The 15,025-nt window shown below is 36.3% G+C and overlaps 1 protein-coding gene across 1 annotated transcript; it reads left to right on the top strand.

Moving 5' to 3' along the window:
* Positions 1-7,034: 7,034 nt before the first annotated feature.
* On the top strand, positions 7,035-11,458 carry LOC126627066 (uncharacterized). The gene is made up of 10 exons (XM_050296490.1): positions 7,035-7,510; positions 7,821-7,910; positions 8,069-8,177; positions 8,288-8,329; positions 8,507-8,566; positions 8,716-10,131; positions 10,240-10,341; positions 10,439-10,585; positions 10,687-10,812; positions 10,943-11,458. Exons 1-10 carry the CDS (start codon positions 7,410-7,412, stop codon positions 11,120-11,122), a joined length of 2,373 nt encoding a protein of 790 aa, XP_050152447.1. The 5' UTR covers positions 7,035-7,409; the 3' UTR covers positions 11,123-11,458.
* Positions 11,459-15,025: the final 3,567 nt, after the last annotated feature.

The raw sequence follows: 15,025 nt of genomic DNA on the forward strand, positions 1-15,025 counted from the left end.
ACAACAAAAAAAACATAACATTATGATTATGAATAATGATTTCTGTCCAGTACCCCATAAATAGGCCATCCCTGCCCTTTATTTCACAGGACAAAGCATGTCTTCCCAAGAAAATAAAGCTTAAAAATGTTAACACAATAATTAAAACTTTATGTAATATCTGAATTTTTCATATATTCAATCATCATCTAAATGAAGAACTTTTAACATTTAATATACACACTGTCACCAACTCAAACAGTTTAATTCTTAATTGAGCAGGCTTTGTTTGTTCTTTATAAACCAAACAGGAAAGGAAAAGAGAAAGAGACAACCAGCAATCCAAATCCTATTGCTGGATTTCAATTCCTCCCTTTTTAGCCAAAAAAAAAAAAAAACCAAAGAAAAAAGGAGGAAAAAAAAAAGAAGTGTAATTAGCCAAACTTTCTGATGCAGTTGACTTAATTCACAACGGCTATGATGAAGCGTGTGTTGTCTTGAGGAGACAAAATCATGGTATTTTGCTTAATAAAGATGAAGGGTGGTGATGCTGAGAAAAATTGAGCAACTTTGCGTCTTTGCAATCACTTGTGGTGGGTTCTATATCTCCCTCGACAAACCCACCCACTAACACAAAATTTGAGCTGCTAGCTAATATGGTTTAAGGCAGAGACCTTATAATTAATGGTGTTAACTAACATATAAGGGTAATGTTAGGGAGATCAAATTTTTAAAACTAAATTTGGAAACCAAATGATGTGATTGTTGATGATTGGAATATTAATTAAGTATCGATTAATCTAGTTGTTTCTTATTGGTGACATATCATTTGGTTTGCAATTTAGTTTAAAAAATTTGATCTTCCTAACATTTTCCAACATATAAACACCAAAATGAATATGTTTAAGAACAATCACATTGTGGTTGACTCTCAATCATGAAATGCCTTGTCAGTTTGAGTAAAATTGGGAGGGAAATTAATTACCAAAAACAATAACAATAGAGACCTAATTGTCATCCCAACTTATAGTTACCAACTGATGTGACGTATCATATAACGACTTTTTACTTTTGAGAATAAATGAAGTCAAGAGCATGAGAAAATATGCTCTAATACCAATTGTAGATGATTATGTATTTATTTCTATCATCACATGATTAATTAAGTAATGACGAAGAAATAGACACATAGTTGTATATAATCAACGATACCCAATAGTCTCTCCAAAGTAAACCCAAACATAAACAAATAAAACGCTATCACATTAGTTAAGATCTCAAGCTAATCACATTAAAGTTGAGATAAAAGTTGGCGTCTCTAATACTAATGTGAACAAAAAGGGACCAAAAAAGATAAGGAAAGTTGTTCGATAGGTGATTTGGTAGTTTATTGAAGTAGGATATACAGCTGATGGAGGAGGGAGATTGGAGGAGAGATGAATAGGGTAATGGAGAGAGTATAATGTCATGTAAACATGAAATAGGAGTGTGAAAGATCCAAATTGGCATGGGGAAGAAGAGTAAAGAAGGGATTTGCCTATTTGGTGGTGGTGGTGTGAATAGCAGGATTGTGAAAGGTCAAGATTCTCAGACTCGGAGTAGACTGTGGATGTATTTGCATGGGGACCCATATACATTTATATGTCTCATGCACTAATGCACCAACATTTGATCTCTCTTTTTATAATTTTATTTATCATGAAGAATAATGGATGTTCCCCTAAGCTTTTAGGGTGACCTTGGATACCCTACAAGCACAGAGAGAGAGAGAGAGAGAGAGAGAGAGAGAGAGAGAGGTTTTCAAATTTTCAATATTAATATAGCTTTGGTTGTTGATCAGCTAGCTTAGCTGTATCAGTTAAGGACTGAGAAGTCACTGAGCTAGGTCTAGGGTTTCTATGGAGCATATATGTAAAAAACAAATTGTGCAGTTTGATATTTAGAAATAGGGGATGGCTCACCAATCTGGGGCTATGTTATGTATCAGATTGTAAAAGGCTATGAACTATTCATAAATGGGTATGATATCCACACGCCTCTTTTTACTTTTCTCACACCTTTTTAATTTTCGGCCGTCGGATCGGACGGATTAAAGAAGATTAAATGACAGAAATTAACAAGGGATGTGGGAGAAGTAAAAATGGGTGTGTGGATAGCACAACCCATTCATAAATATTTGCATGAAACTCTTTTCTTTTACCCCAGAAAAATGCATAGCAATTGAGATTTTATTCAAGTGGTGTAAAGACGAGATGGGGTAAAAGTGCACTCTAGGTTAGTAAGTAAATTCAGTGACAGAGCCAGAATTTTATGTGTGAAAGAGTCTCTCACATACATAGGTAATTTGAACTCATAATATGAGAGATTAGAGTAATTTGTATAAAAATTAAAAGACCCTAAATTTAATAGATAGAACTAAAAAACATTGCACAAACCCAGAAATCCGAATATGAGGTAAGGGGTAAGCAAGAGTTAAAAAAAAAAAAAGTAAAAGCCAAAGAAAATTTGATAATAAGGAGGGAAGTGAAGACTGCACCACAATAAGAGAGATGTAGAAGAAAAATGTGGCATGGCCTAAATTGGAAAAAAATTTGAAACTTGGATTTTAAGTGTATTAGATTGATACGCAGCATCATCTATTATAATAAAAAGAATAAAAAAAGGTAGGATAGATCAAGAATCATTTTGGTCCCTTAGTGGCTCCGCCATGTGTAAATTAAGGGGCCATGGAATTACGAGCTAGCTATTAATGAAGGGGAGGGTTTGAAATTTCAGTTATACTTCTAACTATTTTTCTTTTTCCATACAACTCCTCTTTATGTTTAGTTGTTGAATTTTATAATTCAATAGAAACAACAAACAAAATTAAACATGAGTATGTATGGAGAGAAAAATAATGTGTGACTATCCTTAATTTTGTTTACTAGCTGCTTTTTGTACCGAACCACACTCTGTACTTACACTTACATGGCCCTTTTATGTTGAACTGTGAAATGATGTGACTATGTCTACTTGATGAATTGGGATTGCTCTATATATAATACATGAGCTTTTATGTTTACTCATATTTAATGTCAAACACAATAAAAAAATGCTATGATTCCATTGCTCTTCTACATAGTATGTCGTAGACTGTACAATCTTTTCTATTATTACGCTATACTTCATTTCTGTGATAAATACAAGTTGTACACTAGAGTGGGCCCATTAAACTTACTTATTTGAGCTTATGTCATGTCAACAACGAATTAGTGAAAAACAATATGTTAACGTTAGTCGTGTGTGGTTGAGTGACACGATTAATACAAACACAATTCAACTGACATATCATTAAGCCCACCTTAGTGAAAAATACACAAGTTAGAAATAAAATCCTTCGTCTTGTCGATATTTGATACTTTGAACGGGATTGACCAATTCATTGATATTCGATATACTTGAATTTTATGCAATTCTCGAATAATATTTCATTAAAATTGAAGAAAATTGCCATTTAATTATTGCTATTCTCTTCTAGGTGACTATAGCGTAGACCTGTCGTCGAAAAAATGAGAGAGAGAGAGAGAGAGAGAGAGAGAGAGAGAGAGAGAGAGAGAGAGAGAGAGAGAGAGAGGGAGGCATTGGCAGGGAATGAAATCAGAAAATGATCCCCACAAGCCCCACAGACCCTAAATTTCTAAACATTTCCCGAGGGTAGGACCCCTACTAGGGCCCACCGACATCTCACTATTCTAGAAGGAATATTCTCTCTTGCCCAAGTAATCGTCGGCTCCGCCGGTGACCACTTTCCATTAGGGCTACTGACCATAAGCCCCCAGCCACCCCCACTCTTCCCAACCAAGCAACAATATCATTCCCTACATTATTTGCTTATTTATGAGTTTTTCGAAAAGAAAAAAAACTTATGTATGAGTTTGAATCTATACTAAATTAATTTGGTTATGTAGTAGTAATGGATTGAATTGATGGAGATAATATTCTATCAGACAATGTTTAACTCGAGTCATGATCCTATAACCATTTTGCATTAGAAGAATGACTTACATAAAATAAATTATTATTAATTTAGAAGTGTTTTTAAAATAGATGATAATGTTTTTTATGAAATTGTTTTTGAAACCACTCTTTTGTAAAATACAAATTAAACCTGAAAAAAAAAACACTTTAAAGTGTTTCCTGTAAAATTCACCAATTATATGTTTCTTAAAGAAACTACTTCAAATGCTTTTAACCTTTTACAGATTATACAACATCAAGGCATGGTTATACCGATACAATTTATTGGTATTTCTGTATTGGCCTCGATGTTCTATGACCTATGAAATGTGAAAAAGTGAGATAGAGGGGGATGGAAAAAGAAGGGTGATAGAAATAAAGTAGAACCGTCCATGGTTATTAAAATCAAAGTTACTAACTTGCGCAGGACGCGATGTTGATAATATACTACTGGTGGAGGCGCAAGTTAGCATGGATCTTTGGGTGGCGCAAGCTAGCTAGCATGTGGATTTTCGCTTTTTTATTTATTAATTTTTGTTTTCTTTGGAGACAATGATATTTCAGGTGTCACATCCCCGCTGGGGACGGACCACTTTCCGGGCCTGCTCCATCACCGTAGCACGATATTGTCCGTTTTAGGTCCCGACCACACCATCACGATTTTGTTTCTAGGAACTCACGAGCAACTTCTCAGTGTGTCACCCATCATAGGAGTGCTCTGGCCACCTTCTCGCTTAACTTCGAAGTTCCAACGGAACCCGAAGCCAGTGAGCTCCCAAAAGGCCTCGTGTGGGAGTATACATTTAAGGATCACTCCCCTAAGCGATATGGGATGTTACAATCCACCCCCTTAGGGGCCTGACGTCCTCGTCAGCACACCACGACCAGGGTTAGGCCCTGATACCAATTTGTCACATCCCGACCCGGGGCAGACCACTTCTCGGACCCACTCCACCACCGTAGCACAATATTGTCTGCTTTAGGTCCCGACTACGCCCTCACGGTTTTGTTTTTGGGAACTCACGAGCAACTTCCCAGTGTGTCACCCATCATGGGAGTGCTTTGGCCACCTTCTCACTTAACTTCGGAGTTCTGACGGAACCCGAAGCTAGTGAGCTCCAAAAAGGGCTCGTGCTAGGTAGGGATGAGAATATACATTTAAGGATCACTCCCCTGGACGATGTGGGATGTTACATCAGATATTTGAGTATTCACTAGTGAGTACTCTTTTTCTGATTTATTATTGGGTTAGGTTACAGAATGGATTAGTCATACTATGTATCAAACTCAAACATATATTATATTAGATAGTCATCATCTATGTCGCACTTGAAATTTGTACCGACAAATGATGAAAAATATTACTAAATTGTAATCCTAATTAGTTATCTTGGTATTTTAAGTGTAGTAGGATGCATAAATTTAATTATTTATAGAAGTAATAATGGGAAAGGAGATTTTGCATAATAATATTATTGGCATTAGAATGTTAGAAGTAGTAGGGTGTGTTGCTTTGAGGAGTTGATCGATAGGGATTAAGGACTGTTGCTTTTGTGTGCCTTGTGTGGCTTTTTCATGTTCACCTTGTTTGGGAGTTATTACATGTGTCTCAAATTAGGACTTTTCTAGTTCCAATTTATTTATTTTTTGATAATTTTGTTTTGGAACAAATTAGAAAATAAGAACCAGGCATCTACTGCATTGTCGATTTCGATTGTCGATCTCTGCTCACACCAATCGATTTTGTTGATTCCATTATGTGAGACATGTTCGAGCAAGCGGTTGAACCCAAAACTGGGTGAAAAATTGGAATTGGTAATGTCAGACCCTCGAGCTGCCTCATCATAGTAGAAGAGCTTGAATTTGCAGGCTTCTCCAATCACGATCCCATTAGAACTTGTATCCAAGATGGAAACCAAACAGGTCCTAACTTACCCATCTACTAATTCAAATGATTCCCAACACCACGCTCCTAATTTTCAAAGTAGAGGAAATTCCACCTTTGTTCAATAGCTCTAGGTCATCATCGCCCTTGTCAATTCGTACATTTCCATGTCGTTCGTTGATTTTCTTGTTCAATATAAGCTTTGTGATCTTCAAACATATAGCTTTGGTAAAGTTAATGCAAAAAGAAATATAATAAAATCAAGAGCTTTATGATTGTCACAAATCATCAGAAATTAATCATTTTAATTAACACAATTACTCGTTTGATTAATTAAATTCATAATATCATTTATCAATTAATACATTTTCTATATTAAATCCCTTTGTCCAATATAAACCCAACACCTGTCAAACAAAAATAAATACTCCATAAATTTCATGATTAAATTCCCAAAAATTTTCCTAATAACTGTGCAATAAAAACCTAGATTTTCCCTTTAATTTTCTACTATCTCGCGAAACTTCAACATCTCATGGGATTTAGAAAGTTTCTTCCGAGATATTCAACTATAATAACCGGCTGTAGCCGGTAAATCAACTGAAAGTGATTTAGGCGGACCAATGAGGACCAGTCACCGGCTGGTCCAAGTCTCCAACAAGACAAAGATATTACCACAGGAAAATTCAATACCAAGATCTCAGTGTTCCCCTTTAACTTCGGAGTACTGTATCAGATTTCATTTTCGTCTTTTTCTTTTTCTTTTTCATTGTTTTTTATTAAATTATTTTATGTGACCGTCACCCTGCTACGTAAATTGATTAAAAACGTAATTGTTCTTTTGTACAAATTTCTAATTAATCTTGTCCGTAATCTTCATTTGATGACTCGAAGATGTGTATGAGAAGATAAAAATTGTATGTGATTATCATTTTGTTAAATTTATAAATCCAATTATGTTAAAACACGTGTATTGATTTATTTAATATTATATTGTATTAAACAAAATTATATCAATTTTATCGTTTATCTGTTTTAGAACACCAAAATTAATAATACCGTGTGATGACAGAAGCTAAACTCATAAAGAAAATAATCCATAATATTTATGGAGACTAGAGAGGGCTGAAAAAAGAGAGAAAAAGGAAAGCAAACCTTAACAATCAGCCCCATCACATTCTCCTCATCTATATAAATATAAAACCTTTCCTTTTAATCTTAAACTCTCACTCTCTAAGCCGACCACTTCCACTTTCCAAAAAATTCTGGCAACACAACACAAACACTCTTTGTTTCATAGAGACAACAACTTTGTTGTGCCCTTTGGCTTGTTTTCTTGAAGCAACACCAGAAAGCAACAAGCTTTGGTTTTTCTGCTTCATTAATTTGTTGAAGTATCAACAAAAATTACAGAAAAAAAGAGTTGGGTTTCTGCGGTTTTGAGCAACTGAGACTGAGTGACCAAGTTGAGCTGCCTGGTTGACTCGGACATGGACTTGGGGTTCTGAAGATTTGGGATTTTTGAGGTTGGTGTGATTTGGGTAGTGAAATGGGTGAAAGTTCAGTGGTGAGAGAGAGGCTGAGGAGTCTCTGTGTTGGCAATGGGTGGTCTTATGGGGTTTTCTGGCGCTTTGATCACATAAATTCCATGTAAGTTTCCATTTTTTCTGCTTCTTTTCTTTCCTTTTGGGGAAGAAAATAACACACTTCCATTTTTCTTTCATGTTTTTGTTTGTTTCTTTTGGTTCCTGGTTTTGTTTTTTATCATTTGGTTTTTCCAACTTCATATTCTTATATTTATTTCAAAGATTTGGTTGTTTATTGTGTGCATGCTAGCTATTTTACACTTACCTTTATGAGATCAAAGCTTGTATTGAAGTTCACATTTATTATTTGGGATTTTTAATAAATTTTAATTGGATTCAAATCTGACATTAGTTCTGGGTTTGAAATGCTTTAGGTTGTTGACAATGGGAGATGCCTACTATGAAGACCATGTGGGAGCAGTGATTGAAAATATGCTTTCCCAGGTCCACATACTTGGTGAAGGGTAAGCCTAATATTTCAGTAACTCCGTTTCTGTTCACACATTTTCCGAATTCGAATCCGAAAAACATTGTACAAAACATCCCACAAGATTACTTTTGCTGTTTTCAAACAAGCATTGCAAATTTATCACATGGCTGATCTTGTTGTTGTCTGTAATAGTGTTATTGGGCAAACCGCTTTCACCGGAAAGCATCAATGGATGCATTCAGATGTTCATGGTGGAGGATGGAATCCATGTACTTCTCTTGAAAGTCGAGATATGTTTCAGGTTGGTAGGCCATCAAGGTTCTTGTTGAATTGCTCAAATTAACTTAAAAATTATGTGAAATGGGAGGTTACTTGTTTTTACTAATGTCGAAATTTTCTGACATTCCGCAGGATTGTTCTGAGTTCGGTTGCCAATTTTCCTCCGGTATAAAGGTATGATTATTTCCTTGCGATCCTCTATGATTTCGTGAAAGGAACCGTTAGTTGTTGAGATTTTTGATAAATCTTACGAACTCTGTACCTTTTCACCGCCATTTTAGCTATATTTGTTATAAACTTTTCTTCATCCATCCATAGTCATATTTATTGACACTGAAATTTAACTTGCAGACTATTGCAACAATCTCTGTTGAACCACAAGGAGTAATTCAGTTAGGATCCACCGAAAAGGTAATTCAACGGGAGCATCAAAATGATTTCCACATTCTTATGTTCAAATGAGACCATGTTCTCCAAAATCTGGTTCACTTGATTTGTTGTTTATATAGTATGGAATGGTTGAACAGTTTTTTGACTATTCTGCTATTACTTTTTTTCAGATTATGGAGAGGCTGGAAGTTGTGGATGAAACAAAGAGGTTGTTCCAGGAGGTGGAAAATCTTGACGGGCTTATTCCCTTGGAAAATGCTCCTTCATCGATGAACAATGAAACTAATGATCTAAATGAGTTGTTTGCTTCATTGATTTCACCTGAGAATTCCAACAATGGAGATGTTGCCTTGAATCCCGGTGATAAATGTAATGCCCACCGAGGAAATATTATTTCTGCAGTGGGTTTTCAATCTACATCATCTGATGATATTGGCGCAACTGATACAACCCCCTGGTTTAGTACTTGGTGTACTGAATCTTCAATTTTGACTTCATTCGAACCGCAGTTGGCATCTGAAATTATTCACGAGTCTTGCAGAGAGACAGTGCGGAATATTCAGATGGACTCGGCATTCACTTCATTAGCTGACTTCGAGAAACCTATTCAAGGAAGTTGTGGATATCAGATGAACAACCAACAATCTCTGCATGGATTTCCGGTGGAGTTTAACCCAGCTGATTTGAGTACAGATCTCTCTAAACTATACCAGTTGGATGATCTTTCCCAGTGGTTTGCTACTTCACCGGAACAGAACTTCAATGCAATGGCAACCGCACTGAACGGTGACTTCTCACAAGTAAAAGAAAGTACTTCAGTGTTGTCTAGTCTGGTTAAAGGTGATAACTTTGTTGATGTTCCAATTCAACATCCAGCTAACTCCATTCAAAGTTCCATTACAAATCCATTTAGCGCTGATGGACACGAGAAATCTGTGATCATTCAGAGTGTTGAAAACGGTTCATTTGATGGTTTGGGAGCGGATTTTGCATGTGGTCAAGTCGGGAAGTGTTGGGAAGATACTATAATGCCAGATGTCAATGGTGGCTACTTGGCTACTGGTACTGCTTTGACAAAATGCTTCTCAGAGTCGGAAATAACAGGTTCTATGCCTGGTCCTCGTACAGGGTTGTTCTCAAAGTTAGGACTCGAAGAGATTTTAAATGGTAAAAGTACTACTTCTAGCTCCTTAAAGTGCACTTTAGAGGACCAGTCATCCACCACAAGAAAAAGGAAATCAGAATGTTTATCTGTGAATAGCAATCAGGTTCAATTGCCAAGGCTTGCTGGCTTGGATAGGAGCACGCCTTTGGCGAATTCTTTCTACAACCTGGACAATACAGACAGACTTGCTCCAAAGAAAGACTTTATCCCAAAATCACAGGTAGGCTTATGGATTGATGATAGCTATAGCGTCAACGCTAAAAATGGGGTTCAAGATAAACAACAGAAAGCTGAGGAACACACAAAGAACACCAGGAAAAGGGCAAGGCCTGGGGAGAGTACTCGACCTAGACCTAAGGATCGCCAGCAGATTCAAGACCGTATCAAAGAGTTGAGAGGGATCATCCCTACCGGTGGCAAGGTAATTGCATTTTTGTTTTTGTTTTCAGTGGAAACTAAGGAGACGTCAGATTAGACAATGTGTTTCTAGTAAGGTTTTTGACATTCATATATTTGGTTCATGTAACAGTGTAGCATCGATTCTTTGTTGGACCGGACAATCAAATACATGGTCTTCTTGCAAAACGTGATGAAATACGCAGATAAGCTTAAACAGACTCATGAGCCAAAGGTCAGTTAGTTTGGTTATTTCTGTTATATATGCAGGACAAGCCCAAAATGTTTTATATTTATGAACTAATGTGACAATATTTTGCATGGATTTACAGCTGATTGGCAAGGAGAATGGAGTGGTTCTAAAAGACAATGGCACCAAATGTGGTGGTAATACATGGGCATTAGCAGTTGAGGGTCAAACAGTGGTTTGCCCTATAATAGTCGAGGACCTTGATCAGCCAGGCCAAATGCTTATCGAGGTAAGCGACAGGCATACGAAAAAGAAAGAGTTCCCTCCAAGTCTTATGTCAACCTTAATTATTTGAACCCTCCTGACTTCAATATCTACTTTCTGTTGCAGATGCTTTGTGAGGAACAAGGTTTCTTTCTTGAGATAGCAGACATAATCCGCGGCTTTGGGTTAAATATCTTGAAGGGGGTGATTGAAAGTCGTGAAGATAAGATATGGGCAAGATTTATCGTTGAGGTAAACCTAAATTGAAAGATTTACATTAAGGATCGTAGATAATTTCTCCCGTAAAAAAAATGAAAAAGTATTGGGGAAATTCATTATATTTACTTTCTTTTGAAGATTTTAATCCGAAACTTTGTAACAGGCAACTAGGCATGTAACAAGGCTAGATGTGTTCTGGTCCCTTGTCCGGCTTCTACAACAAACAACTACGGGTGTGGTTGATCCAACTAATCGGCTAAGTAATGTAGTAGATAGTGGGGTTCCTCCTCTATTGGATAGTTGTCAGCAACAAAGCTTGCCGCCTCCGGTCAGTTTGATGTGAGACACATTGGCTTATTGGCTGCCGGATGAGGAGTTTCAGAAATACCTTGAGCATTGACCTGTGAGGACCTGCTGTGATAGGTGTTTCTGGCAACTGAAGAAAGCACACACAATGAGAGAAACGGAGACTGGTGATCGAGCCTGGGAAGTAGGTGTGAAGTGTGTATATTGTTAGTAAAGACTAGGAATGTTCCTGCAAAAAATTGCAGTTCTGCTGTTTTTACTGCTTTAATTAGTTCCCATGGTAAGATTTATCCCCTCTTTGGATTTGGGATTTTCTTTTACATGTTTATATCTTCAACCTGATGAGAATTTAAACCAGTTAGTGATAGGCTAACCACTGAATTGTTTTTGGCCTCTGTTGGGGCTTTTTTTTTTTTTTTATGGTGAAAGTAGTCATGGAATGTTATCGTCTCTCTCTCTCTCTCTCCATCCATCAAAAGGACTTGCCTACGTCTCCGGAACACCAATATGGCATCCCTGATGAACAACATGACGCCACGTGTATAACTTTACTAATGACGCATAATTAGTGTATAACTTTACTAATGACGCATAATTAGTTTGAGACATCATCATCTTAACATTTATGTTGCCTACATCTCCGGAACACCACTATGGCATCCCAAGAACAACATGACGCCACATGTTTAACTTTACTCATGATGTATAATTAGTTTGAGACACTGTCACCTTAGCATTTTTATTTCATGTAAGTCGTCCAAATGGAGGAATAAACCTAAGGCATACAAAATAAAGAGTGATGGACCACCAGAGAACAGACACAAAACCACAGGAAAAACATAAGCACCTACAAACTCAAGACACAAAACAAAACACATGACTAAACTAGCTAGGAACGCAAATTCAGAAGAAGAAAAATATGGAAAACTTGGATCAGAGACATACATCGGAAAAGGCCAAGAACTTCAAGAGTTTCATCATGTTTCGTTTTCTTTCTACAACGACAACAAAATTACATGATAGTCTTTAGATTCGTTATATGCGCTGCATATTGAAGGGAAAATTTCTCTTCTCAGGCAATTGACATCATGTGAGCCTTGGCGTAAAATATTACGATTCACAGTCTGACAATATTACATACTAATACTAATATATATAGCAAGAAAGCATGCATGACCCTTAAAATTTAGTAATATCTAATACAAATAGAGAATCTATATTTGAAAGAAGACCTAATATAAATGCTATACACCAAAGTGGTCATTGATCATCATGCACTAAATTCTTGAAGGCTAAAATATGTGGAATTAGGTACTTCTGTCTGATACAGTTGAAGTCAGGCTAAGATTTACGTTGGTTCTAACAACGGATTATTGTTCGAAACTGTTATATAGTAATTATTGGTAATTGTCTGCTAGTCATGGTATCATACATGAGTACATTGTATGGAAAGCTGATAGATCAAATAATAATGGAAGAGAAAAATATACCATGAAAAAACCCTGCAGAATTGTTGGTGAGAGTATTATCTCACGTCGTAGTTGTTTGATGACCCGATCATAGTGTGTAGTTCTATTCGCCTAATCCTTTCATTACCATTGATGTCATCGTCATGGAAGGAAAATGAAAATTTCTTACCAGGTATGTTGTTTGGCAGTTTTATCTAGTTAATAAAGTCTTTTGACAATTAACAGTTCATGTTTCTTCCCTCTCCCAAGGCACTAGGGATCTACATATATTGCCAGACATATATGTCATACATACTATTATTGGCATTCCAAAATAATTATCATGCGCTCCATAATGAAAAAAAAAAATTTAAGGGAGCAAAGAGCAAAATATAAATATTTGAATTGTTAATAACAAGTTCTTGTATTAAACAGAAGGAAAAAAAGGAGGAACTGTTGTTGAGAGTATTGTCTCACGTCGGATGAGTACAGCCATGCGTAGCAATATGTATAACGTCTTTGATCATTTTTTTTTTCGGTCTGAAACATTTTTGGTCTCTCCATCAATTATTAATTGGTGTTGAGTTTGATGCTCTATATATCATGTTGTTATTACTATCAAAGCAGGTTATGGACGTGTAAGTATCAGTGTATCACCAGTGGGGAAGCCACATAGACGCCAGGAGGTGCAGGCGCATCTCTGGTCATTGAAAATTTCCTTTAAGAGCGAGGAATCCGTCCTTCTGAACCTACACAGAAGGTGTTCGACGAATGCTTGAATGAAGGTGGTTGTCGCTACTGTGCTGCACTGGGCGCCAATTTTTTTCAGTATGATTATTTTACAATTGGAAATCAAGGTTTTAAAAGACGCTAGGCACTAGTCGGGCAACATGTTGAGGTTTAGTGCCTAAGCGGGCGCCTAGGCGGATTAGACGGATTTAAGTAAATCTATTATATTTCATATAAATAATGTTTGTTTATACTTAAAATATATATAATTTCATCATAGACTACAAAATAGAATGACATATATATTATAACATAATGAAAACATGAGGAACAATCATATAATGTGTGTTCATTTAACAAGTTTCTTATAATTTATTGAAAAAAATAAAATGCAAAATGAAAGTTATCTGTTTTCTGTCTAAATAAGTCGTAACCTAAGCAGGTTTGGACACGCTAGGCGGGTGCCTCAGTAGGTCTAGGCGCATTTTCTTAATTTTCTAACGCCTAGGCATTAATCGGGGTTGTAGCCAGCAGCCTAGCAGCTAGGTGGTGCTAGGCAGAGATTTTTAGAACTGTGTTCCAAACAAAGTAGAAGAAAGAGGAATAATAAGAGAGTTTATGTCTCTCCCCTTCCCAACCCACGCGATCTCTCATATTTCACCTAATTTGTATTTTTTTTTATTATTGTCCAATCAATTTGCACCACCTAGCTTGCTAGTTAATATGTCTTGAATATATTAGGATTTGTTTTGTTTTTTTATTTGTTGTGGTCCAATCAATTTGCCCACTAGGTTAATATTTTTTAAGTCATGTGTTTGACACCGTTATTTTTTTTAAAATTCGCTACAAATTCATATGAGCTTCAAAAAAATCCTTTAAGTACTATGAACTCGTAATCACTTTCATCTCATACCCGCCTAGGCATTAGGTCACAACTCATCACCTGACTAGCACATAGCCTTTTAGAACTTTGCTCATTATACAGTTACATTATAGAAAGATACTACAAGAAACAATGCTTAAATCATCCTTCAAATGATACGGTTAACTCAAATCCTCATTCGGATATTCCGGGTAGTCCAAATCCTTCTTCGAATATTCCGGTTAGTCCAAATCCTCCTTCAAATATTCCAAGTAGCTCACATTAAACCCTCATTTGAATAATACGGTCAGTCAAATCCTCTTTCGGATATTTCGAGTAGTCCAAATCCTCATTCGAATATTCCGATTAGTCCAAATCCTCCTTCAAATATTTTGAGTAGATCACTTAAAGTTAAAGTCACTGAATTTGATGAAATATTGGCCACTCTTCTTGCAGACCCTAGATATAGACCTTGAATAGTTTTCTACATTTTTTTTCGGACCTTTTACCTTTCTAAATTTTGTCCTTTTACCCGACAATTCCTGACTTCGCCACTGTGTATCACTACATAAAAATATAAGCTAAAAGGAGCCAAAATTTGAGATTGTTTTTTACATAAGGGGTTGAAAACTTGCGTTTGACATGTCTACATCATCTTTCGGTAAAGTATGATGCATAATTAACACACGTAATTATATTAAAATACATAATAATCAATCTGATCTTGTTGTGGGAGCAAATGTACGCATATATGCTTTTTTGATAGTTGAATTAGCCTTTCAAATCAGTGCATGCAGCTGTGGAAAGGAGGCTGAGATAAGTGCTCTTTCCATTCAAACTGAGATGAGCAACAAATTAACAATCAAAATGCATGCAGCCCCCAAGTTTTTAATCCTCTCTA

The sequence above is a fragment of the Malus sylvestris genome, chromosome 6 (genome assembly GCF_916048215.2).
Source record: "Malus sylvestris chromosome 6, drMalSylv7.2, whole genome shotgun sequence".
Lineage (NCBI taxonomy): Eukaryota > Viridiplantae > Streptophyta > Magnoliopsida > Rosales > Rosaceae > Malus > Malus sylvestris.

Bases quoted from the DNA above. Each gene is read 5' to 3' on its own strand.
- LOC126627066 (XM_050296490.1), top strand. From the start codon at position 7,410: ATGGGTGAAAGTTCAGTGGTGAGAGAGAGGCTGAGGAGTCTCTGTGTT. The intron at 8,567-8,715 runs GTAATTCAACGG...ACTTTTTTTCAG, and splicing joins AGTTAGGATCCACCGAAAAG to ATTATGGAGAGGCTGGAAGT. The intron at 10,586-10,686 runs GTAAGCGACAGG...TTTCTGTTGCAG, and splicing joins CAGGCCAAATGCTTATCGAG to ATGCTTTGTGAGGAACAAGG.